This window comes from Phodopus roborovskii, unplaced genomic scaffold, assembly GCF_943737965.1.
Source record: "Phodopus roborovskii unplaced genomic scaffold, PHOROB, whole genome shotgun sequence".
In the NCBI taxonomy this organism is placed as follows: Eukaryota; Metazoa; Chordata; class Mammalia; order Rodentia; family Cricetidae; genus Phodopus; species Phodopus roborovskii.
In genome coordinates, this window is record NW_026126585.1 from 13,763,029 (window position 1) to 13,790,990 (window position 27,962).

The 27,962-nt window shown below is 40.6% G+C and overlaps 1 protein-coding gene across 1 annotated transcript in view; it reads left to right on the forward strand.

The window, feature by feature from the left end:
* The window catches only part of LOC127236396 (thrombospondin type-1 domain-containing protein 7B-like), a 177,878-nt gene extending 150,965 nt beyond the window's left edge, over nucleotides 1–26,913 (forward strand). The window contains exons 10-14 of the mRNA XM_051204014.1: nucleotides 17,867–17,996; nucleotides 21,064–21,118; nucleotides 22,535–22,638; nucleotides 26,620–26,734; nucleotides 26,848–26,913. Of these exons, the coding sequence (XP_051059971.1) occupies nucleotides 17,867–17,996; nucleotides 21,064–21,118; nucleotides 22,535–22,638; nucleotides 26,620–26,734; nucleotides 26,848–26,913 (470 nt within the window). The remainder of the gene's footprint in view (nucleotides 1–17,866; nucleotides 17,997–21,063; nucleotides 21,119–22,534; nucleotides 22,639–26,619; nucleotides 26,735–26,847) is intronic.
* Nucleotides 26,914–27,962: the final 1,049 nt, after the last annotated feature.

Here is a 27,962-nt window from a genome sequence, read left to right on the forward strand (position 1 = left end):
TTTTTTTTTTTTTTTTTTTTGAGACATGGTTTCTCTGTGTATTCCTGGCTGTGCTGGAACTCACTCTGTAGACTAGGCTGGCCTTGAACTCACAGATATGCCTCCCAAGTGAGGGCTGGGATTAAAGGCGTGCGCGATCACCACCCTGAAGGAACTTAATGAACTCACAGTATAATTCTTACAGTCAAGTCTATTCAATATGTAAGAACCAAATGCCTTGAAGCTACATTAGAACCAAGGACAAATGAGGGTGGAGAGAGAGGCTGATTTGAAGTTATAGCAGGACACCTGGCATTTTTAAAAGTTAGAAAACAAAATACATCTGGGTATTTTAGAACCAGAAATGCTAGCAGAAACTGAGTTTCCCCCTGGGGTCAGTGTGTTAGCTCTGGTCTTCATCTCTCTACATGCTCATTATCTGGAATGAACATTCAGTCTCTTCTCTATAAAGGCTAGCTCAGCACTCAACCTCAGCAGAGACATCCCGGGACAGTCTATCCAAGTTGCCAAGGGACAGAAAACTGTCATCCAGTTTGTGCCTTCCTGCAAGACCTCAGTTCTCAGCAGCATCTAGGAGTAGCACCTCCAATAAAGTCCCCCTTGGAGAGGAAGGGAACAGTGGTTCCTGGAGGCAAGAGGAGCTGATGCTGGGTCATGCCCTCAGATGAGCTTTGGATGGTGTAGGGTGCAGGCTCAATTCTCCAAGCTGCTCAAGCTTAGCTTTGGAGGGAACCCCTTCTCCCAGTTATCCACCTGTCTTGTATGATAACCTCCAGGCAGGAGGTAGCAGGTTTTGACTACAAAAGCCAGATATTTTTCACTGCACAGCCTCAAGCAGGGAAGAGAGCTGTTGCAAATTAGATAGAAATAGAGAGGGTAAATGAAGCCCCAGAGAGTATGGAGACCACAGGATTCTTCATGTAGAATAGAAACTGGGAAGAGAAAACACTCTCGGTATGAGCATAGCCCGGGCCAGATAGATGTTGTACTTCAAACAAATTGAACACACATTCTGTGTGTACTTGAATTCCTACCCAAATGCCTCAGCTATGATTCCTATCCATTCCTGTCATAAGCGGTGTTGTTTTACAAACATAAACCAGCATACCAAGCAAAACCAAAGCAAACAAAATCAATAAATGTGGATTTGGTGGATGGAATTTCAGCTCAACCTGGAGCCCACATCCCACCTCCTCATTTTGTAGTTAAACATGGCTTTAAAACCCTATTAATTTTCTTCCCTGAACAGCCAAGCTACATTACCATATATAAATCCTGCAGTATACAGAGATATTCAGAATGGTTTATTATTAACATAAGTCTCAAAAATGTGACTTTGTTTTCCAGGTGAATTTTCTTTTTCCTTTCAAAATGCTTTTACTTTGGGTTGGTTTCATTTTCATACCTGCATAATTCTCTGTGGATGATACACTGTGATCCTTATTTATATATAGAAAGAGTTGCTTTTCCAAAACCAAGAAACCCATGTTAATTAGGATTATATTTTTAGGCTTTCAATGTACTTCCAATGAACAAATAGAATAAATTAGTTTTGAGCTCACTGGAATACTACATTTATTAAATATTTTGCAATTGAAAAGAATAAATTAATTATTTTCTACGTTCTTGGCTTTGGTCCCATTTTAATATGATTCTAAATTAGAGTGTAGCTTCCAGAGTGTTTGACTCACTGAGTCAGCTAATACAGCAGGGAGTTTATAAGCTATTTCCATTGGTATTACTCTTAGAAAGCCCGGAGTTACAAGTAGAGTTAATGTTGTGACCTTGATATGTCAATTTTAAATTTCATATTTATAAGACAATCAAGTAATTTATATAAGGTAATAAACCAATGGAATTAAATTAGTACTAAAATGTAAGTAAATGGCTCCTATTTTAAGACCAACAGCTTGAAAACATTCCCTAATTAAAAAAAAAAAAAGTCAGCATTAAATATTCCTGCCAATATCTTTGTGTTGCTGCAAACAAAAGTTGCTACATAAAGAGGGGTTTGTTGGGATATCCAAATGGCAGGTTTTCAGTGATAAGAAATAAGTATCCCCAAAGAAATAAGCCAGGAGTGATAGGATAATTGTCACTTAACCTTTCCAAGTTAAATTTAATTTGCTAATATCTAAACTCTGTTATGACTTTACTTCAAGGCCCGATGAATAATAAGTCTATAAATGACAGCTACACACATGGCTACACGTTCTGTTGGAAGTGTGTTTAATGCTAACTTCCAATGAATGTCTCGTCATCTCATATGATATTTACTGGTGAACTGCACTGGCATTTATTTGGCTGTATTCATTCTGGCACCTAACTATATCCAGTCTGGAGAACCGCTCGGATTTGTTCATATATAGTAGAAAGCATTCAAATTTCCTAAACCCTAGCAGATTTGTGGGAGCCTGTTGGTGTTGCTACTGCTTAACTGTTTAGTTAAACTCTAACAACCATTGGACTTATTTGTAACGTAGATGTGGCACGCGGTATCTGTGAGACCATATACCTAGAAGATGCTTTTTATCCCATGTAAAGAGGCTAGGTCGGCTGTGGCTGTTTGAATAACTCCCTCCATGCCCTCTATAATCAGTTTCTTCTTCCTAAGTGTAGAATTCATGAATATTCAAACTCAAGTATAAGAAGTATGAGGTTTTGGGACAGGATACTTAGAAGTTTGCATGCACCTGCATATCTTCAAGAGAGAAAATACCTTTTTAATAGGAAAACAAGACAATTTAGTAATTTCACATTGAATTACATATTCACAGATTGGGAGCCAGGAAGACATGGTCATGGTTCATTGTGGGCTGCGAAGAGTCCTGCCTTCTGTTTCTTTCCATTTCAAATCCCTAATAACTGATAATTAGTCAAAGCATAGAATGCAAAGCAGCTTACTCACTTGCACCTACACCCTGGTCAGCTGCAGTCTTTCATGGACTGAGAAGCAGAAGATATGCACCTTGTGAGATGCAGGGACACCCAGGTGAGGGAGAGCAAGAAATTAGCCACGATGCTGGTTCTCTCTCCCAGACTTACGGTATTAATGCTCCCCAAAGGAGAGCCAGGAAAATGTAGTAACTGGCAAAGCTTGTGCTTTTCCCTCTGTGTGGAAGAGGTCACTTCTAGGAGTCTCCTATGCCCTGCCACTTGTGAACTCACACACGAGGTTCTCGCAAGCTGGTTCACTCCCAGACCTTGCCCTCATCCTTTCTGGGCCAAGTCCCTTCTATCTATTTCTGAGTTGCTCATGCCTCTCTCTCTCTCTCTCTCTCTCTCTCTCTCTCTCTCTCTCTCTCTCTCTCTCTCTCTCTCTCTCTTTCTCTGCCATGTGCAAAGGAGCCTTGACATCCACCCTTTGCTCCTTTCCAATGTCATCACCTCCGAGAGACTCCAGGCATCTGTCATTAGCATCCCCTCTTCTTTCTCTTTTCCTTCATCACTAGACGACTCTTGACTTGTGGGAAGTATTTTATTTTACAGGTGTATATATCTGTTTTCAATCAACAGAAGCTGTACTGCAGATCTTGAATTCTGGTCTTTTCCTGAACTAGTGGCATGAGGCTTCATAACCTCCCACATTGCAGAGAGGAGCACTGAACCTGAACTCCCTGGCAGCTGTGTGCCCTGGAGGGGAAATAATCAATGCTCTGCGGTGTGATGGGCTGCTGAACTTTAGTGGAAGCATTTATTGCCTTTGACAGCATTTGCAGCCTGGGAAGGGGTTGCCAGCGCCCGAAGCTGTGAGGCATCTCTGTTATCTTCCTTATGGCACGATTATCCTGACCTGAACATGAGCTCTGAATTGTGATAGTCTTGAGACCAGTATTCTGAATAGTGCTTGCCAAAGTCAGTGCCTGAGTCTTTTTTGAGTAAATAAGACCACATTAATGTATCACTAATTCAGAAAATCCTTATGTAGAATTTATGATAATTGATAATAATTGCTATTTACATTAAGGTGAATACTATGAAGATCCTTAAATTGATAGACTTTTTAATTGAAGATTAGGAAATCTAAATGCATGTTCCTTTTTATCCGGACTAAGGGTATGCATATACGAAAATGTCTTACCATAGCTATGCAACTGAGGAGATGAAGAGACAAATAGAGTTTTGGTGTATCAAGTCACTGGGGAGGCACTAGGTTTAGAGACATCAGTTGGTAGGTTATGTGTGTGAGCATAGCAGCAGGTCTTGCTAAAAGGTATTGTAGTTGAAGCAATGGTGGACAGCTTAAGAGCCCAAAAACACAATACATATGAAGGACTGATAAGAAAAATAGTCATATATGCATTAGAGAGCTGGAGACATAGATTCACGTCAATCTGAGGAACCTCAACATTATCTTGAATTCTTACAGAGAAGTTTACATTTTAAGCATAGGTGTGGTAGAATCACATCTGGTACTTTTTAAAACCCACCATAGAAAATAATGAGGTGAGACAATATTGGAAGCTCGTGGGTAAATTAGACAGCCACTCGATTATGAGGGCAAGAAATGAGGAGTATTTGTTTTCTTGAATAGAATGTGTGACTCCCAGCACAGTGAACAAATGAGCATACTCAGCATCATTTAAATGGCTTGTCCTTGTGACTGGATGAGCATAATTCAGCATCATTTAATAATGTGTCCTCATGACCTGGAGCACATTGGGAGTGCTGAATCCTTCATCCATCCTGCAGGTCCTCATGACTAGATGATCATGGGAACACTTGCCTGCTTGAGGGATTTTAGTTCTGAGAGAGGAAAGAGTGAGGAGGTATCAGAAGTCTGAGGAAGGAGCCTTTTTTTTTTTTTTTTTTTTTTTTTTTTTTTTTTTTTAACCTTCCACAAATGTCTGCTTCCAACCAGAAAGATGAAAGATACTTGCGCATACCCATGGAATTTCCCATCTGCGCTTGTTTAGAGCTGTGAATGGTTTGCAGGGCCCCATGCAAATGAAAGTGTAGAATCCGTTGCTCAAAAGTTAGTGAGCTCACGGTCTGAACAGTTCTCATGCCCAGGACGTTGTACACGAGCCTTACTACTTCTCTCTACTCTCTGGGAACCATGAAGGGTAGCTTTTGAGTTTTGATTCCTGCAAACAGATGCAGTGTCCAGTGACTAATGTAATAATGCACACATTGCTATTGACCTGGGAACAAACAAGGACTGGAAAACTGTGACCGGACAAATGTTCACTCTGATGACTGGCAGCAAGGCAGAGCCTTTCACAGCACACAGGATGACCCTGGCTTCCTGGCTCCAAATGCTCTGCAACACTCTCCTGGGCCTTGCCCACATATAAAACCTGTAATTTCTTACTGACAAAATTGAATTGACAAGGCTAGCTATCTGTTCAGTTTGCTCTGGGTAGAACCAACATAAAGAACCTGGTAAATGTTACCATGAGGGTCAACTTGCCTTCTGCTTTAAAGGTTATATCTTCTATCCTGACTATCATGGTTAGCTTCAAACAGCTGGCCATCGTCCTGAGTCACACAGGCAAAGGAATGTCAAAAGAGGAAGATTAGGTTGCCCTGTGCCTCTGTCTGTAAGGTGTTTTCTTAATTGATAATTGATGCAGGAGGACCTTGCCAAGTCTGGCAGTGTCATCCCCACGCAGGGGCCCTGGGCTGTATGAGAAAACTATTTAAGCATGCAAGAGAAGCCAGTCAGATAGCAGTATTCATCCATGGGCACTGCTTAAAGATCCTGCTGTGGATTCCTGCCTTGGATTCCTTCCACGATGAACTGTAACCCTGTATGCGAAGCCAACCAAAACTTCCTCTCCTCCCCAGGCTAGTTTGGTCAGGAGATTTATCACAGAACAAATAAACAAAACCCCCCAGAAGTTAGAACACTGGACTTTCTTCATTACATAAAATCATACTATTGTTTCGGGGCAAAACAATGGAAGTAGTGAACAGAACTGATTGTAATGTAAATTTAAAATTATTTTTTTTATCTCTCCATTGTAAGACATTTTCATTTATATAAAATGTACAAACATGCCATTTTGTTATCTCCTCTGAAAGTTTCATATTCAAGCCTTTAATTAATTTCTGTACATAGGGTTGGTTAGGGATCCTCTTTGCTTACTCAAGTACTTACAGACTTCCATTCCCTGTCTCCCCTTTCCCTCCCAATGATGCCACCATTCACACGCATCCTGCTGTGGTTAAAATTTGACTCAGGACCTTTACACTCACTGTTGTTTCTTCTACGAGTTTCCTTTCCCTGTAAGTCCCATACATATGATCCTCACCTCATTCAACTTCTTCTAACGTCCCCTTTCTCCTACTGAAGCTTAGAATTATAGTCTTCCCCCAGTGTGCAAACACACACACACACACACTCTTTCTCTCTCTCTCTCTCTCTCCCCCTCCCTATAGCTCCCTACTTTTCTAGTTATTTAAATTGCACAGTGTTCAGTTGCAAAGGGCTACATTCAGTTTTCATCTTGTTGGCTTTAAAATGATCTCTTTTCCCTCACTCTCTACCAGAATGCAATTATTCTTTAAAGACGGGAATATTTTTGTTGTCGTTCTATAGTGTCCTTAGTTTCTAGACTAGTTCCCATGTCTTGGAGGATTTTAGCATTCTTCTAGAACAGCACAGAGTACCTACACAGTTTTCATCTGCAGTATGAATTGCAACTCCGGAGTACATTTACGGAGGTGTCTGGCTGGGAGGATCTAATGGGGTCCCCTCGAGTCTCTTCTTCCCGGAGTCAAAGCCAAGATGAAAGAATGCCCTCACTCTTTTAGATATGAGTTTTTTTTCCTAGTGCACAGATAAAGTGTCTTGGTCATCATGTGTGTGTGTGTGTGTGTGTGTGAGAGAGAGAGAGAGAGAGAGAGAGAGAGAGAGAGAGAGAGAGAGAAGGACAGTATCTGACCAAAGCCTACTCTGTGCTCTGACCACAGGCTCTACCTCTTATTTCCTAGTTGAGCACATTTGTTGAGGGCAGAGCTGTCAACACTCCCACAATGACAATTTCCTGAGGGCTGGTGTACTGAAATGTTTTCTCAATTTCTTGCTTCTATAAACAGTCATTTATAAAAAAAAAATTCAATGATAATATCAAGGGAGACAAAAAAAGGAATGAGAGTATATTCAAAGGAACATGTCAACAAATGATAACATGAGAAAAACTGGGCCTTTGTTAGTAGTTAAGAGGACCCATACTATGATGTATACCATGTCACCATCGTCCTATCAGCAATGGCACTGTGGATGTGTTTTTATAGAGGGCCATTCTGTCAGTCTACCCTGAAGCATTCGTACGACAGTATTGTAACGCCTGATCTTTTAAAACTAATTTTGGTATAATGAGTAGTCTGTGTTGTAGATGATGAAAACTTACCCATGAACTGAAAATTGCTGGTGCTCATCACTGGATTCTTTTGGGAAGCTCTGTAATTTATAAAACAAAAATGATACAGATTTTAAGTTAGAAATATATGGCTCCTGAGGTGTAGCACTGGCCCAAGAGCTTTTCAAAGATATCTGTTCTTAGAAACTAATGTCTCTGTTTTCCCATCAAAGAAAAAGTATATGGTTTTCACTCATTCTCGTCTTTTTTAAACAACAGTTTGTTAGATTTCCTACTGAACTTTAAGGGTTACCACAAGAGTCTTATTGTTCAATAGGAAAGTCGAGAATGGAAATGGAGTTCTAACGATGCATGGAACGTGACAAGGGGACTTCTTGATGAGGTGGAAGGGGAAATCTTTTGAAGGAGATGATTCTCTGACCAATCTCCAGGGAAGCAAACGAATTAATTAAGTGGAGAGACAGGAAATAAATATAACACACGTGGACCTGCCCACCAGCTTGCCATCTTATTTGCTCACTAGATACTACACCCTGAGCTGACTTTTTCATCTCACATCACGTTCAGAGTCCTCTCTGAAACGCTGAACACAAGCGATGCTTTTGGTTGGGAAGATTTCACTTGGGAAGATTTGCAGAACCGCAGTGCTAGATCTTGAGTTGGACACTGAGTAGACAGGGTATTCATTTTTATCTGGGTACATTTTATATACACAGCTTGAAAGGGAAGAGGGGCTTGGCCATGCCCCAACTTACTGTGTCAGACTTGGTTGATCCCTCATGAGGAGGGGTTGACTGGGAGTGGGCTGGGTGGCAGGAGGGGGAAGGGAGAACTGTGGTTGGAATATGTAATGAAATTTGAAAGGATAAATAAACCATACAAAAAGGCAAGCTATTTTAAATGGTGTCCTGAGAGATTGTGTGTGTGTGTGTCAGGGTGCATGGTGTGCAATTCTCCACTTCCAACATCACTTCAGTACTCATAAACTTGCAGAATTTGAAACATTTCATATTTTCATGTGACACAAGTTCAGCCTGTGCCTAATTATGCTTCAGAGGCTCATTAATGAGGCATTCCTTCCCTTTGGGGCACTGAAAGATAATTTCCCAAAGTTCACCAACTTGGATTCCAAACTAATTCTAATAAGTTATAGTGGGATATCAAGTCTGAGCCAAAAATAAAGCACCCAATACAAACAAACAAGAAAAAAAAACAGGAATTTTAAATGCCAATACTTCATGTAGTGGCTTCAAAAATAACAAGAAATACAAGAACCAATAAAAACACACCATATGCACAAATGTGTCAAGAGTCTGTGTTTACCTTTTGGTAAAATCTGTGGTGGAAAATGAAAGCTTCAATGCTTTGATTTCAGAGTCATTTCCTTTAACCTGCCCTACTACTATCCTCCAAACAGAAACTGCTCACCTAGGAGTGAGGTTTAAGGTCTGTGCTATCCCTAGGACCTTGCATTCAGTAAACCAGTTTGTATCCATATATTCGTCATGTGAAGGGCATTGAGACAACAGGATTTATGGAGCTGAGCCACAGTGGTTGATGGCAGCTTGTGAACACAGGGAGCTTCACCACAGCAAATGGTCAAGCAACCCACTTCACACTCTTGTGAGGAAAACAAACGAAGACAGACTTTCGGATGACACAGAGCTCCTTTGTCTCTGAGTTATATTTTCCTTCTTCTGTGACCCAGGAGCATCACTTGGATGCCATCTGTTCTCCAGCCCTTAATACAACCTCACATGTAAATAGCATCCTTTTCTGCCCTCCAGGATAGAAAGCATTAATAAGACAGGGCAGCATGAATTATAGTCAAGAGTTTTCTAAAAAAGCATTCCAGTATTCCTGGCTGATAGTGACGGCATCTTGAGCTTCTGTGGCAGAGGGCATCTGTGCCCCCAGAACCTGTTTGTATGCACACAGCATGGTGTTCTGGTCTCAGTGCTGATGGAGTACAGCACATTAGAAACCCTGAAGCATCCACACACTCATTACCTCATCATCTAAAATGAAAAGAGGTCAAGATGGGGCCAGGGGATGGATAAATCCCCATCATATCAGCACACATCAGCAAGAAGAAACGGCAAGTGAACCTCATCAATATAAATGGTATTGTTAACCCCCTCGTTAATAGTATATATGTCTAATTATACCCATTACAATGTACTTGGCTGGAGGGCAGGTCGCAGTTTTAAATGCATTAAAAGTAGTGATGATTTACTTAACGCCTTTTCTCCCTGTGGCTTGCTTAAGCACACTGCGTGTTTGTTTTCCTGTTTTATATGTTGACTGAATAGAGAACTTTGCTGTAACTGTGCAAGATCCGTGTTCTCTCACACGGAAAACGTCTCTCGTTGTTAATATAACCATTTTGGGGCCCCACAGAGACACACATTCCGATTTCACTATTTCGGCTGGAGGGAATGGAGATTTGGCAATGTATCTCTTGAGAGTCTGGGGTGCAGCCAGGCTTGATGACTCCATGAGTTAGACCTTTGAGATCAGGCATGGGTGACCTGGGTCATGATAGAGAGAGACCAAGCTCAAAGACAGACAGACAGAGAGAGAGAGAGAGAGAGAGAGAGAGAGAGATCTGCTGGATTAGTTACACTCCTTAAACTATAGATGTTTTAGTAGAGCAGCGTTGTCTTTGTGGGACTCCTAATTATGGAAATGGGAGTGTATCTGACCCTTTCACCTGCCCTGGGACGCCTTTTCCTCCTACTGGTGTTGCCCAGCCTTGATATGCGGGTTTATGCCTGGTCTTATTGTAACTTGACATGCCTTGTTTGGATGATGTCCCTGGGAGGCCTGCTTTTTTCTGAAGGGACATGGTGGACAAGTGGGACAGGGAGAGAGGGGAGGTAGTGGAGAGGCTGTGGTCAAGATGTGTTGTATTAGAGTGGGATGATTTAAGAAAAAAGACAGAGAAGCAGTGTTCAGATACAGGAAGTAGGAGAAATGAAGAAAACCTCTGGAAATGTAAGATTATTGTTTAGGCACTTACCAAAGAGAGAGTGTGTTTATTTGTCTTGCTTCTTGTGCTGCGTAGTTTATGCAAATATAAGCGTGAAATTCTCCCTCTGTAGTGTATGTGAAAGGCTTACACTTTCAGTTCACCTCTTAGTTTTGCTCGCCATTGCAAGATGCTTTAAATCCCATTCAATCAGGCATTCCTAACTGCCGCCCTGTGAATTGGCCAGGCAGTATTACCCACACAGGACAAGTAAGAACATTGAAGCTCTGAGGTGTTAAGTGCATTGCCCAAGGTCACCTAGCAATTCAGTAATGAGCTGGGATTAGACACCACAGCCCAGAGGTCTTGCCTGTTGCCAGTTCCTTGAATTTCCGCTGCCAAGTGGATTATGATTATGAAAATTTAAGAGTATAGAATACATATTTTTTTTCCAGGCAGTGTTTCAAAATGAAAGAAATAGATGGATATGCTAGAGTCTGTTTCCTAGAAAGTTTGGCAGAAGCGCTTGGCAATCTTGCTTAATTTCACCCCGTGTCTACATGGGGTGTTTGGCTTCCTGAGCATCTTCAAGGCTGTGTGTGCCTGACATAGCCACTCTGTATACATGGCACCAGAATGAATAGCGATGCTCTATATGAAAAACTTAGTATACACAGCCCTTCCACAGCACATTTTCTTAACCTCTTATGCTTCCATTTCTCCTGAGAATGTAAGGCTGGTAGCCTTTGGAAAATGCACTTTAGGCGATCACTTCTTAACTCCTATGAAAGTCTTCATGAGGAGCGTGTCTGCATTGTTACCTGGCCATTGCTTTTCACTTCTGCTACACAAGGAGATTTCCTAATGCATTTGTACACATTGCAGTTTCTCACACAGAACCCACCTGAGCGACCCGCACACAGCAGATGCCTGATAAATATTTATCAACATTGAAAACGTTGCAAGAGTCCTGATACTCTGTCACTCAAGTGGGCTGGTACTAAGTTCCTGGTTTTGTTCATTTTCTACGAAGGAAGTTAATTCTGACTCTATTCAAGAGCTGTGAAGAAACTGGAGAGAGACATTCTCTTGTGTATAATTAATCAGTAGAGAGAATGTATTTTGAATGTGATAGAGTGAGAGGCTTGGGCTGCCTTAGCACAGACTTTGTCTGCAGCCTTGACTGGGAGTGTGAGCCCCTTTCCTTCATTCTTGTGTGGATGGACTGTAGACTCTCTTTCATGGGTGGCACTTATTTGTGACATTTCTATCATATGCACACATCTGAAGTGTCTTTGGACTGTTCTTCTGAGGAGGAAATACACTTCCCTTTAGTTTTCAACGTAATGATTCCTGAAAAAGAATTCTAGGGGCATCAAATAATACTCACTAGATGGATGAGCTGCTATCTCAGACAAAATTTAGTGACAAAAAATAAAGAAGGCTAGTGACCAGATCAAGTAGATAATTGTTGGAACAGTTGTATAGTCTGTCTTTTGCAAACTCTTAAAAATGAAATCCTGGCCTTCGCAAGAAACAAACTGTCACATTTTTCTTATATTCAGATGGATGGTACTGGTGTTGATCTGAGTGGTTGAAATGTTCATGAAAACTGAGGCACTTGTAAAAAGTGAACCCACAAACTATCACGAGTTAAGCCATGGATAGCAACATTAACTAGGGCTTCTCAACACAAACGTGGTGTCCGATTATCCCTCCTCTTCCTCTTCATTGATGGGGAAGGTTTCCCTCACTAAAAATGTGAGGTCAGATAGTCTCTCCTGCATGCACACAAGATGGAATAAAAGAATAGCTTGCAATGTCTCTTTACCTTTTAGAAAATTGGAAATGAGTTGATTGTTGGAATGTTTTATTCACTTTATTTTTCTTCTTACCTTCTTTTATGAACTAAAATTACACTATAAAAAGTCACCATCCTGGGAAGTGTGCATATTCTTTATATGCAGCATCTCATCAATAAAGAACAAGAGACATTTTTGTCCAGTTGTGCATCCAGGAGAGTTGCAGTTAGAGTTTTGAATTCTAGCAGCTACTGGAACTGCAGAGGTACAGCTGGCCCTAGAAGGTAGTTAGTGCATGAGAAATGAATTCTAAAATATTACTGGAAGCATGTTTTTGCTTCCAGGTGGTTGGAGAAAAGTTACCAGCATATTTCTTTCTCATAATGGTAGAGTGCCTCTGTGAAACTGAGTAGGGTAAGAAGGAGAGGTTCAAGGCAGTATACTTGGAGGAGCATCCCTGTCACGAAGCATGTTGCCTCCTTGAGGTCCATCAGCAATGAGACAAGAGGGAGCTTTGGATGCCACTTGGAAAACCAGATCACTGCAGGTGATATTGCAATAACATCTTCGTTTTGCTAATATCCAACCATCCTGTTTTGTTTTGTTTGTATATCCACTGGTCTCTGGGAGCTCACACTATGTGGATTTATCTCCAACACCATGTCTTCAACCATGTTCTGTCATGCATGTTCACCATGTGCACTGGTGTGTTCCATCAGTTATAAACTTAGTATCTATGCTTTACGCCAAAACTCTAATAGAATATCATCCAGCATCAGGTCTCAACACCCGTGGCTTTCACTTCAGTGAGATATATTTCAGTTGTTGACGTAGATGCAAAATCCCACAGGTCATTTTTACATACTTATTTCATCTGTTGTTGCTGCCACTGTGCTGGGAAACGGTGGTACTGTCACCGTGAATCTATAAATATCTCTTAGTGCTTGGAGCCCACTCTCAAGTTTTCCACGTTGAATATAATTCTTGATCTTTAAATTATCATCTTTTTAAATGTTACTTCTTTCCACTATAATTAATAACTTAAGCTTAATTATCCCTCATGACTTAGTGATGACAGGTTATGCATAAATCAAAACCGTATTTAGGTGAATTGTTTGTTAGCCATAATCACTCTAAAGCAATTGTTTATGTTTGCAAAAGAGTATTTTAACTTATTGTTATTTTTCATAGGCCTAATGAGGTAGGAAACATCACTCACGCTACTGACATTTAAGTCTTCTGCAGATATGTGGGCTGTTGAAGAATGGCTGGAAAGGAAACTGGAATCCATGAGCTGTGATTAGAAATCTTTCCTCTGGAATGTTCCTTTTAATGGAAATATCATAGATTCAATGTCTGTGTAAGACAGTGTAATTATATTAAAGGGATTTTGAGAAAATGTTTCCTTCTTCCACTGTCCACTTTTATCTGTAAAATGATAACAATTATAATAATGGTGATAGTATTAAAACTCACGAGCTATAATAATAAAATAAGGCGGTATGCACAAAATGCTCAGAGTGGATCTGACATTAAGCAGATGGACAATTCTTGTAAGCTGTTTGGTTTTTTTGTCTAAATGTTTCCAAGTATCTTCTGTCTTCAAGCCACCATATCTACTTCCATGTCTGCTTCCCATAAATCATCTTTTTGTGTAGTTAATGGAGAAGGAAGACTTTGTTTAGTGTAATTTCATCAGAGTATCCTCAGCTTGGCTTACCTTGTCCTGTCTGGCTTCACAGCATGGATAAAAGCTGCCAAAGCACTCTTTTTTCTTGTTTCCCTTGAATTACTGCAAGCTCATCACCCTGAAACCGATCTGCACATAGAGATGGCATGATAATATCTTTTATAGCATCATTCTGGCTGTGCACACTGCCTGCCCTTGTCTTTGCCACAGGATCACTGTATCAAAACTGCTGTTCATGACAAATTCAGGGAAAACCCTTCAGAACTGACTGTTCGCCATGGCTATCCAAGGAGAAAGAAATACACACAGAATTTAATGGATGTCCTACACATCCTGGTATTGTTTCCATATCTCAAACTCCTTATTAATTCTGCATCCCTCTTCAAAGTCCTGTACATTTCCTTCCATTTACATAAAGTAACCATTGTTTTCCTTTCTATAAAAATTTTGCCTGTATGCTAATTGATTTTTTTTTCCACCATAGAATCCATCTTGTCTACCTCCACCTTAATAACCATTGGGTATGGCTATCAGTGTGACTCTTATAACACAGCCTCTGAACATTCAATGTGGAGTTGCAATATCAAGGCAGTGTGTGGTGTGTGGTGTGGTGTGTGTGTGTGTGTGTGTGTGTGTGTGTATGTGAGAGAGAGAGAGAGAGAGAGAGAGAGAGAGAGAGAGAGTATTGTGTATGTATGGTGTAGGTGTAAAATGAGATTCACCAAGTCCTGCCATAGGTCTAATCTTCATTGGGTGCTCTCTCTCTCTCTCTCTCTCTCTCTCTCTCTCTCTCTCTGCCTGTCTGTCTTTGTGTGTGTGTGTGTGTGTGTGTGTGTGTGTGTGTGTGTGTCTGTCTGTCCGTCTGTGTGTGTGTGTGTGTGTGTGAGAGAGAGAGAGAGAGAGAGAGAGAGAGAGAGAGAGAGTATTGTGTATGTATGGTGTAGGAGTAAAATGAGATTCACCAAGTCCTGCAATAGGTCTAATCTTCATTGGGTGCTCTCTCTCTCTCTCTCTCTCTCTCTCTCTCTCTCTATCTCTGTCTTTGTGTGTGTGTGTGTCTGTCTGTCTGTCCGTCTGTGTGTGTGTGTGTGTGTGTGTATGTGTGCGTACGTGTCTCTCTCATCCCCCCCCTCTCCTTCTCTCTGTATCTCCATTTACCTTCCTCCCTCCTCCCACCCTGATTCATTAGGGTTGTTTACAGGGTCATGAGTGAAGGGGTTGTAGTAACTTACTAGTTTCTTTGATACCATGGAAGAAAATGTTTCTCTTCTCCCTGCAGCCATTGACTGCCTATACATCCCCAGGGAAGGGACAGGCCTTCCACAAGGATTATTAACTGCCCTCTTAATGTTATATAACAACATCACTCATTTCTTCTCATTATCCTTGATATTTGTTTAAAGACTTCTAAGGTAATATGTGAATATCATACATGCAACCCCACGCTCATGTGTAAATTCTAGGTAAATAATAATTTTCAAAATAAGCACAATGCAGCTGGAATTGATTGGGAGTGGGTAGAGAGACTTTATTCTAAAGACATAATTATTTACAAAGGCTGTCTACACCCAAGTGAAGATACTGTGATCTTGAAGCAGTGCTTTGTGACCATTTTCTTTATATATTGCTATTTCTACACCCCTTCACATGCTGCCTAGCGGGGAGACGATCATATCATTTGCTCTGTTCGATGGCAAAAGCATCTCCTGTTGGAACTTTGGCATTCCCTGGTAGGAAACATGTCTGGCTACTGAGAAAAATTTAACGAAGGGACATTTTCCATGGAATGGACCATGTTTTCATGAACTAAAAAAGATAGTAGTTTAGAGCTAGGCCAGTGACATTCAGGAGACTGAACATTGGTATTGGAGGATACAGTTAACAAAACCAAAAGGCAAAAGCCAGAGACAAATGCCAGTAAGAATCTATAGGAATGGTGGCTAGCAGGAGAATGGGGAGGGGTAACAGGAGGTTGACTCAGAAGGAGGTGTTGCATGGAATAATCATGATCTCTTTTCTCCTGTTCCCTTTTTACTTTCCCCATCTGTGACCATCTTTCACCAGACAAACTTCAGATGATCCAGTGTGCAAGGGGGCTAATGGCTAGTTCTCTCCCCATGCGTACAGCAGATTATACAGGGACATCATAGGGTCTGGAATGCACATGCCAATCCTATACATCTGCACTTCTGGCTCAAGACCAGGACATGTCCAAGTGCTATGCTCCTCTTTGCTTCTGAAGATCTCACAAAAGGTGGGAATGGATTTAAAAAGTAATCAGTTCTTTTCGAGACTAAAAGGAAAGGGTTGTCCTTGGGCAGGAGATCAAAACTCATTTGCAGAAAACAGATATGCCTTGGCAGAGGGTGGGGAAGCAAGAAACGGAGCCACAACGTAATTGTGCAATGGTGGAAAAACAAGAGGAAAGCCCACTGAGTTAGGAGGACTTCAAAGCAGTGGAGACTGGACAAACGAAAGAAAACAGTCGCTTAGAAACATCTAAGCAGTTATAAAACACTGAATTAGTGAAAGGGAGATTCCCATTAATCATCGCAGAAGGCCGTCATGCAACTTCAAAGGCAGTGAGTGCATCCAGGAGCATAAGATTTGGATATAGCCAAACTGAAATACGGAAACGGAGCGGTTGAAGGTGTTCCTTCTAAAGGGGGAAGCAGAGGTAGGAGAGCTGAGGGTCAGTTGCTCTCCTCTGAAAGTCTTCTTGTATTGATGGTTTTTTAAAAATCCATGTGCCCACCTAATTGCCACAAATGCTCTTCTCCTTCTTTTGTTTTGCACCATTTAGTTTACTGGCTTTCTAGAAATTAACTCACTAACGCGGCTAGGTCCATTACCTGCCCCATGTCCACCAGTTAATTCCCTTGTGCCCTGCACATCCCCCTCCTCCTTTCTTTGTGCCTCTGCTCTGCTTGCCCCCTCTCTGCTCCCATGAGCCCACACTTTCTCCTTGAATGCTCCGCGGCTTCCTCCATAAATTCCTCTCACCTCCCGTCTCAGTCTTGTCTCAAAACTTCTTCCCTTACCCAAAATGGTTTTGTCCTCTGCACTGCAATTTTGCTATGCAGCTTTCCAGGCTCAGAATAAAATAAAACCCGTGCTTTCCCTCAGCTACTTTGGATTCCTAAGTCAAAAACAAATGCAGGACTCTTTACTACTAGGATTTTATCTGTTCCCTTCACTTCCTGTTTCATTGTAAATCGCGTAACTCTGGGCTTTTAGTTGCAACCCTACTGCTGCTAATACATCCTGAATGTGGTCATTGAAATCATTTCTAAACAGTGTGGCGTAATTGGTAATTGTGGCTGATGCAGAAGGCATCGGATGATAGGGCATGCCTTTCTGTTGAGGTGCCTACTAGTATTTCTCAGCAAAACTTTGAAATAAGCAATATTCTGCTCCCTCTTAGTTGTACTGTCTTTCCCAAACACTGATTATAGAGACTAAGTATCAATCAATAATACGGACACTGTTAGTTTTAGTAGTAGAGCTTCTGCCTCTTAAAGCAGACTATAAGGGGAAACTTCAAACTGAAGGAGAAGATGCACAATGAAACTTCAGGCCCTTCAGCTGCTCTCTGAGCCAAAGGAGGGAATATGAGCCCTAGACCATGGTGTTTGCATGCCATTTGAAGTGTAGGGTAGCATTAACTTAAAATACATTTGGAGTTGGAAAGACAGCTCAATAACTAAGAGCACTTGCTGCTCTTGCAAGTATCATTACACACATGGCAGCTCACAGCTGTGTGTAACTCTAGATCCAGAGGTTGGATGCCCTTTTCTGCCCTTCCCAAGCTTCAGATACTCATTTGGTTTATAGATCTACATACTGTTTAACTTAAAATGCATCAAGACAGTAGAAAACAATGCTTGTGATCAAAATACCCAAATTTGAAGTAACATTTACAGCGCCTCGGTGTAGAGTTCGTCTCACACAGGAGGAAGATGGAACACCAGCTCCCAGCATCTGTTGCTCCTTTCTTTGCTTTGCCTTTACAAATAAGCTGAAGATAACTATTTTTTACCTGTCTTCCAGTTACTCTCTTTCTTATTTCCTTCAGGAAATACCACAATAAAACAGTCACGGTACAGGATTATCATCCAGGAAGCTGCCAATGGAGGTCAAGGGTGCCCAGATACCTTATTTGAAGAGAGAGAGTGTGAAGATATCTCATTGTGTCCTACATACAGGTAATTAGTTACATTTGAATTATCATTAGGCCTGAGCATAATTGTACAATATTTTCTTTTATGTATGCTTGCTTAGTGATTTTTTTTAAAATGTCACATTTTATACCTTCAAATATTCAGTAATTTTCTTCTCTTTACTAGAATGTATTCAGAAGGAGTAAAGAACATGAATACCTAATTAGCAGGAGAGTAGAACTAGAGCATGATTGGCTATATGTGAGTGTGAGCTACTGGAATGCTGCCTCTTCTGCAATCAGCTTTCTAGATAATGATCCAGAAAGAGACAGGGTGAGCTTTTTATCTGGAACACCACACACACACACACACACACACACACACACACACACACACACACACACACACACCATGCACATATTACAACATATTACATATACATGCATATAGATGCAAACACACATAGCCCTACACATACACACACACACAGATACAAACACATACAGACAGATACACACAATCATACACAAACATATATAAACACACACACATAGATACATGCAAACATACATCTGTAGGCACATACACACATGGAGACATTTAGAAACACACATACATACACACAAACACATATAAACACTTATATGTAAACACATACACATATACGAGACTTATAAACACATATGCTGCAAACATACACATAAACATATACACAAAAAACACATAAACACAGATAGACATACAGACACACAGACACAATTACAAGCAGAAAAAGACACACATACAAAATACACACTGACACATATATGTGTATAGAGAAATACACAAAACTGCATATACACTCACATGTATACCCAGACAAACATAGCCATACACACAGAAACACCCACAAACATCTTGTAAACACATACATATTCACACATATATGCACACAAATTTCTAAACAGACAGATAAACACACAAACACACAGATATACTACCACACTATGAGGTACCATAATATTCTTGTTGTTCTCATCTTAGAACTTTCAACAAGCCATTGAAAAAGTAAACTAGGTAGCATGTATCCATAATCTGGCTCTAGGAGGCTTACACAGAAGATCATAAATTGGAGACCATCCTGGGAGGTGTGTGTGTGTGTGTGTGTGTGTGTGTGTGTGTGTGTGTGTGTGTGTGATCTTCATATATATTCATTCCCATCTCAGACAATAAATCAGATGAAGTTTATTGACCAACACCTAGATGATATGTTTTTAATGTAATTCTTATTTGTTTTTGGTAAATTTCATCCACACATACAATGTATCTTTGATACCTGTTCCCAACCACACGCCTTTTAATAAAAGAAAAAGGATAGCTCTTAAATGTTTTATGTTCCCTCTACCTTCCCTTTTAGAAATTGATAGCTACTGTTTATGAAACCATATCCAAGTTCTTTTCAAGTCTTAACCTCCCAGTCTTTTAGAATTTAAAGATTACAAATTCAATGATAACATCACTTTTAAATAATCTTAGATTAAAAGTAGTCACTGATTTATGAGAATAGCTCATGGTTTAAAAATCATATAGTTTTACCAACTCACTCAAAATGTATTTTACAAAATTATCTAATGTTTTATCCTGATAATTTTAGAAACTGTATCTTAAAGCCGTGAAGCTTAGGATCTAATTTATTCAGGAATAACACAGTTTCAGTGCTCTTCAGCAAGACTTAATTTTAGGTACAGGGTGAAAGTGCCATTGCCAAGTTCAATCCCACTGCCCTGCCATGCTTCACTCCATCAATCCAATTTGATGGACAGTTTGTGCAGATAAATACTGGAATCAGGCCCACGCTGCTCTTTGCTCCCATAACCATGGGGCCATCTTGGAATCACTGTTAGTAATCATCCTCGTGTGCTGTGGGCAAATATTGAAGCTTCTACCTCCAGAAAAATCGCTCCTGGGGAAAGTAGCCAAGTGAAGAACTTAGCCAAATCAAATATTATCAGACATTTTAATAAGCCCAGGTCCATTATAATCAGCAGAGATCTCAGAAACCATTGATAGGCCATTCAGTGCTCCACTGTCCTGACAGCACTTCAGTGTAACCCATGTTTGAATGGTTGTTTTTCATCTCCTGCCATTTTTCCAGAAATCAGTTATGCTGTATCCAGATCCCATTTCCTAATGTGCACTGCAAACTGTGTCCAAGTTAGCACAACTCTCTGACTCTTGTAAAAGATCTTATAATGTTGATCACTGTGGTTCAAGTGAGATTTTGCTTCCCCTACACTGGTATACTAGATGAAGTTATCCTTAAAAAGAACAAGTTTAGGTATTTTGTTTAATTGCTATCTCCTGGTTCATTATTTTAACTGCAGTAAGGCCACGTATCCACATTTCTCAAATAAGAACAGAGTTGAAATGCCCACCTGCGTTATCCTGCATCATCCACTACCTTAAATTAGACACTAAAGAAGAAAACAGCAGGAAGACATAATCTTCACACAGAATTGGCAGTGAGATGTAACCAAGAGCCAATGAGCAAGTAACCAGAATGGTCCAGCTTGAGGATCTCACTTACCCTCACTGAATTCTAGTTTGTCATCTCAAACCTCTGAAAACTCCTCCTATACCTTGTCTACACAGCAAGCTAAACCACAGTGAATACCCTGGTTTCATTTTGGTCAGAGAAGCTCCAGTAAACTTAGCTTAAGGAATCCACATGAATCACAGGTGACCAGGAGTCCATCATCACCTTAGTTCTTCTGGATGTGACTATGTGAAAGGAATCTATGTATAAACAAATTGAAATTATTACTGTAGAAGTTAATTGCTGATTTATTTGATCACACATGCTTTCTATTCACGTTTCCTTTATTTCCCCAACCAAACTCTTTAGCCATTCTCCTAAAGGAAGCCACTCGGAGGCAAACAGTGATATTTCTCTTGCCTGGTCATACTTTTGTAGGAGCTTGTGAGGTGAGGGCTGGTGGATAAGGCAGCTCTTGTCTTAACAGAGTTCTTGGCTCATATAAAATGGACCATAAAAGCACACTAACAAAAAGAACAAAAACCATAGTTAGACTTTGGTCTTGTTTCTGGAATATTGTGCAGAAATCATTTTCAGAACAGAAGCCATCCTCCCTGTGTCAAAAATAGACACTTTTACTAACTTGAGGAAGGTAAGCAGAGAGAAGCCAGGCGACTTCTTCGGGGACCAGTTCCTCAGAGAAAGGCAAGTCCTGATGCCTTATCAGATAACATCCATCCCTTTTCCCTAAGATGAACTTTTGGATTAGGTTGGTTCCCTAGAGCCACCTTTTACATTTTGTCCCATACTGATGGAAATGGTAGAGTGACATCTGAATCCTAGAAGTGCCGTATTTAAAAAGAGAGTAGAAAGACAAAAGAATGAATGGAAGCTTATACCCCAAGCTTCCAGATGTTCAGACTTTGAATCTTCTTGTCTTGGTAGAGACAAGGATTATTCCCCTTTCTACTTCACATTTAATTTTTAAAATGGTGGTAAGTAAACAGGTTAGTCTGTGTGTTTTAAGCTTCTCCTTTATGTTTTTTTTTTTTGTATGAACTAAGATTCACATGTGAAATGTCCAAATTCTCTAAATTGGAATCACAGCTTAATCATGAAACTGGATGGAGCATGAAGTCAACAGTCAACTCTTACTATCCTCAACACTTGCTAGGGTTGGCTTTTATTTTATTTCTTTATTGTAACATACTGTGTATGTATGTGTGTGTGTGTATGTATGTGTGTGTGTATGTTTATGAATAGAATATAAAGGTATATGTAATGTTTTTAATATGTATATATGTTTAAGGTTGACAACTTAGGATTTGACAGCCCTGTTATGAGAATCAAAAATGATTATCTTTCAACATTAATTACCTGCCTGTAATTCTTCATATAGGATTGGGGCCCTGTGAGATGTCTTATATTTATATGGGCATGCCAAGTTATGTTGTCATTATGAAGGTCTTATTGAGGCTGGCAGCTTCTTGAGATTTCATGGTTGCAGCTCCCTGTCATATATAGAAGTCATTATCTCAGTGCAGATGCCCTGGTCCTCTGGCTCTTAAAATCCTTGGTCTCCTCATTCATGATGTTTCCTGAGCCTTAGGAGTAGAGGCTGCATTGTAGATGTATCTGTTAGTGTTGGGAACTCCATGGTGTGTTGTTTGTTTGTTTGTTTGTTTTTTGTGGTTACTTTTTTTGGGTATTTTGAACAGTTGTAGAGTGTTTCAATAGCCTAATAGTCTCAATTTGCTGCAGAAAGACATTCCTTTACTGTAGGGTGAGAGCTACATTTACCCAGGGTATAAAGATAAGAGTTTAACGTGCAGCTAGAGATTACACTAGTTTAAGGAAGTAGGGATAGTGGGTTCTGCTTTGGGGTCCATGACCTCACCAGACACAGATACTTGGCAAGGTTTACAGTGCTGGGCACAACTTGTTTCAAATTCAAGCTAATTGGACCCAGGTTTTTCTATGTCTGCATCTCTAAGTCAAGCATTCCAAGTATTCCCTCTGCATATCAGTTGTGGTAAACATTCTGTTGTGTTCTTCCTTGTGGTCACAGGTGGAAACTACAGAAATGGAGCCCCTGTATCTTGGTTCCAGAGTCTGTCAGGCAGGGGAGGTCAGGCGCCAGCGAGGCATGTGGGAAGGGGCTGCAGACAAGAGGTAAGCCGAGTTTTAAATCGCTTCCTGTTCGTGTGTGGTTTAAAGTAGTGTTATTCTGTACTTGGCTCCTAGTCCATCCCCCCGCACTCCGCATGGACAGTGATGCCCTCTAGGAGGGCTCACCGAAATCTGTCAAGTCATTTGGAGTAGGGTCTAGGTCCTCCCTCCTTTGGCTGCTTATTCTTATATTGGGCAAGTTGTGATATTTCTGGATTAAGCTATTGGTATTTACCACTAAATTTACTCTTGGCATTAGTTAAGTGTTGTTAGTTAAATATTATTATTTAGCCATAACCTTTCACTGCACCTCAGTGATAAAGCAAAATAATAAATAAATATGTCTCAGTCATGACTCCCCTCCATGTCCATATTGTGAATGTACGCTGGATATCAGCCAAGATGTTGAGACGATGCCAAAATCAGATCTGAAAGTACACATTACACTTTGTTTATATTGCGGGTTTACGAGATGATTAAACATATGAATGGAAACATAACTGGGTGAATTGACTACGCCTATTGATCCTGGTGTGGCATGAGTGTGTGTGTGTGTGTGTGTGTGTGTGTGTGTGTGTGTATGTATGTTTACTATGTGTTTAACATGCACAGGAACTCTAAAAGGTGTAGTAAGAGGCTTCTGTGTCTGCATTAGTGGTGTTTGACTATGATCCTCTGTGAAAAGCAGCCAGTGACTCACACTGCTTCCTTTTCTGCCTCATTGCAAATATAGTTGCTAAGTGGATGAGAAATGATAGCAAGAACTTTATTCTGAAGATGCAAGAACTTGGTCACTCCCGTTCTCCCTGCTTGTGTTGGAGCTTGTTGGTTTATTATCCAGTCACGGGACAAGAGAGGTTGTGGTGTTGGGAAACACTCAAAGGGTAAAGGACAAGAGGGACTGGACTGAAATCCAGAGGTCCCGTGGAGCATCTGACAGGGAGTTACAGCACACAGTTCTCTTCCTTCATCTGCTTCAGCATCCTAGCCAGGCAGCATCAGTACAAACACTCCCTACTTCCTGTGCACAACCATATTTAGACAGGATTGGGTTTCTTTCTCTGACCTACAGATAATGACATTTAGGAATTAATATTGTTAGATATTGCACATTGGATATTCTTGACTGCCCAGCAGACAACCTTAAAACCCCTCTTAGATATTAGTGTTACAAAATTATTTTTTTAAAGAAAAAGAGTCACTGGGTTTTGGAAAAGACCTCCAGTATGAAAAAAAAAAAAAAAAAAGGAAATCAGAAAGCAATGTCTAGGAACGAATAAAACAGAAAACCAATACAGGAAGTTGAACACCAAAGTTCTAAGAGTTCAAGAAAGATAAAACCAATGTATGAAAAACTATCAGATGGGTAACCCAAGAAAATTGCCATTCTGGGAAACTGTGCATCTCTTGGTCAAACAATATCAATGATTGAAAAAGACTTACATCAGACCTGTCATTGTAAAATTCGAAGACGTAAGGGAACAATCTGTTCTCCAGCCTTGCAAAGTAAGTTATAAGCCTATCTCCCAAACACAGCAACTCTCAGCATCAGCTTTGGAAAGTGAAAAGGAGCAAAGCAATCCCTAAGGGCTGACGGGCAGGGTCTTAGTGTATATCATACACCCAAGGATTAGAGTAAGATGGAAATATCTGTGGAAAACAACATCCCCTAACATTTACCTAAACACATTCCATCTCCAGAGGCATCTGGAAGATGTGTTACACAAAACATAAAAATTGGGAATTCCTGGAAGAGAAGCCATTTTCTCTGTAAGAGAGAGGGGGTGGGGGAAATCTGAGACCAAAGGAGTCTGCACACGTGGCAATGTGCTATACGGAGAAACATTAACCTACTAGATCTACTACCACTAACTATAATAATTTCACTCTGAAGTTCCTAGTTCGCCGCTGCAAGGAGTCTTATCTGTGAGACTTCTCTGAGGGTTACAGTGGCACTGGACTTGCTTGCAAAGGGTTTGTCTGTGTGTGTGTGTGTGTTGAATCCATTGTTATGGAGACTCCTTATGTGGAAAGTCTTCATCTTCTCTCTCTCTCGGTCCTCTGTAGCTCAGAGCAGATGAGCTTAGATCATACAGGAAACCCTGAGTCCTGCTTCCCTATTGCAATTCAATACTGTTGAGGAATGCAGGCAGCCTTGCTGAAAATTTCTGGCTGGTGCGTTTGTTTCTAGACAATTCGCCGGCAAACACTGGGACCAGCTTTGCAGTCATTACTTCTGGAATGAAACTTTTGAGAGTGTCTAGAGCAGCAGTTCTCAACCTGTGGGTCACGACCCCTCTGGAGGTTAAATGACCCTTTCACAGAAATTGAAATTCAGATATCCTGCCTATTGGATATTTGCATTACAATTCATAACAGTAGCAAAATTGCAGTTAATGAAGTGTCATCGAAATAATGTGAAGGTTGAGACTCATCACCACACGAGGAACTACCCAGTTAATTGTGCTTAATTTGAATAAAAGAAAAAGAGTATGGGCTCATCCTTTGAGATAATTGATGATAATATAGAGGAAAAATATGCATTCTCTTATTTAAAAAATAACTATGCTTAAAGTAATACATAGAGAAAAACTAAGGAGAAAAAGTAAGGACTCTGGAATTCATAAAAGAGTGTAATTATTTGTGGGGTAATTTTAATTTTATTACCCATAGTGACTTCTTTAAAAGTGGCTCAGGAGACCCCCAGATGGTTTCCTTTTGGACAGCATCTCGTTCATCAGGTCTCAAATGGCCCCTGTTATCAGAAAGACAACACGGTGCCACTGTGAGACAGAGGATAGTATCCTTATGTCTCAGCTGCTCTTAGCATCCCGAAGTGCCTGGATTCACTGAATAATGTTTATGTGAAATGAACATGGCAGGCCTCTAATCCTCATTAAATCTTTTTGTTCTTTCTTAATCAGTTTTCATCACAGTGAGAGACATAGATGTCACACAGGGTCGTTTAAGGGAATCTGTATGCTTTGCCTTTAAAGAATCTCCCAAAAATTAAAGTGTTTTTGTACTTTTGAAAATGCATGAAATAATGTCATTTACTTTCAAAGAAACAGGTAGAAAAAATTTAAGTAAAACTGTGCTCTAAAATTTTCATTGTATAGTAGTAACAATACTTGGTTTCCAAGGATGGAAATATATGTGCTGCAGGTGTCCATCTGTATGTCTGTTATTTTGGTAAGTTGTGCTTGATGTCATAATTTTTCATAATCTAATTTATTTATTAGATTATTTCATAATCTAATTTATGCCTGTAAAATTTGATTTATCCAGTTCCCAAGCTTAAACAAATTATATGCTGTAAAGTGTACATTCATAAAGCGCACAAACCAATCAATAACTTATATAAGCTGGATTCACAACAAACTACTCATATTGCAAATCTGAGTACTTTAATTCTCTGAGAATAATTTTTGTCTTGAGTGCCATTGCCTTCATAGAAAGAAGGGGAGATATAAAGATCACCACCCACCATTATCTTATCAACCACCCTGTTCCAGAAAACGCAAAAAATGTTGTACAAATACCAGCCTGAAATAAGACATCATAGCTTGCCAACCAGATGTCAAAGCTAAACTTTCAGATCTGAGTGTTAGATTTCTGGCACTGTGACAAGATACCTTTGGGGGGGGGGGGAGGTAGAGGGGGAGTCAACTTAGAGGGAAGAGGTACCTTGGCTATATTTTTGGGGATTCCAGTCCATGGTTAGGTGACCCACTGCTTTTGGAAGTGAGGTGAGGCCGAATGTCACAGCAGGCCTTCGTGTCTGAGAAGCTTGCTCACTTTGTGACAATGAAAAATAAGAGACACCCAGGAAAGAGTTAGGCTCCTGGGAGCATCTCCTTCTAGAGTACAGCCTCAGTGATCTGCCTTCCTCCTCCTACTCCTGGTGAAGAAGCTCTCACCCCTCCACCTCCCAACTCTCCTCCACCCATCCAACTCCCAATCCCCCATTCCTCCTCCACTTAGCCCGCTACCCACTACCCACTACCCACCCCTGCTGGTGTCAATGGCGGAAGTTTCAGGGAACGCTCAAGATCCAGAGCGCAGCTATCAGCCACTCTTGCTCCCTTCTCCCTGGCAGGTATATTTCTTCGGGGAGACAAGGAGCAGACTTCTAAATCTTTGCATTCTCATCTCCCAAATGGAAGCCTACTTCCATGACACAGGTTGATTCTGTCATGTTCACCTACATAGACCACAATCACAAGGTTGTTTCTGCAGATTCGCTATGGGAAGCTTGTATCTAGGCGTCGGTTATAACGATCAAGAGCTGTAGTCAGAGACATAGGCATTTGGCCTTTGTTCTTTCACTTGGTTTGTGTCCGTTGCTGACGGAGGAAGGAATGTGTTTTCTGGGAAGAAAAGTAGAGTAGAGTGTACTTTCAGACTTAAACAGAAATGAGCTTCATTATCTCCGGCTGTGGGCGTGGCCATTCAGGAATGGAGAATCAACTACGCCAAGAAACCCTTTCAGCGATATGACCTTTGTAAGGGGCAGACACATCTATGCATTTTCTGTGGATTTATGGGAGGGTGCAGTGACCTTGCACAGCTTTTAATGCTGGAAACCTGAGTGGGGGAATGAGAGACTGAAGAAAGGGCAAACATACAAACAGTACAGAAAACCTGAGCCTTCTGCTCTGATGGAGAATGACCTGCAGTAGCCTGGAAACTGAGAGCATTTGTTTTATGTGTCTGACTAGAGGAGACTGGTTCATTGTAGACAGCCAAAGGAGGAGGAGGATTAGCTAATCTACGTGGGGGAGGGTCTCTGTAGGGAAGCAGACTCAGGCTGCTAATATACAGGAGGGTGCTATAGTCTTTAATTTCTACACACAGTGAAGCTTTGCCTTTCCCATGTGTCTGAGGCATTGTGGTTCTTGACATGGTCATGCTTATGCCCACAACACATTCACTCGGGGCATCATTTATTCTTTACACATTAACTCAAGTCCTTGTAAAAGGGAGGACATGACTCCACTTACCACATCAGTACACTTAGGTATCTGATAACTTTGGTGAAGTTGATTAGAATAACTGTGTTAATCCCATGGGAAAATGTGATTGGGCTTTCTGTATTTGTTTTATTAAAGAACACTCCTAAAGCAGACAGGACCATAATGTCACCTCAGGAGGATGAGGCAGAAGGAGCACAAGTTCAAAGTCACCCTTCTCTACATAGTAAAGTACCTATTTAATGGAAACAAAGTACCAATAACATAAAGACAACAGGGCCAGAATGTACTATCGGAGCACATAACTCTCTTTATCAATTCAATCAATTCCTTAGTTTCAAGTTCCGAAAGATT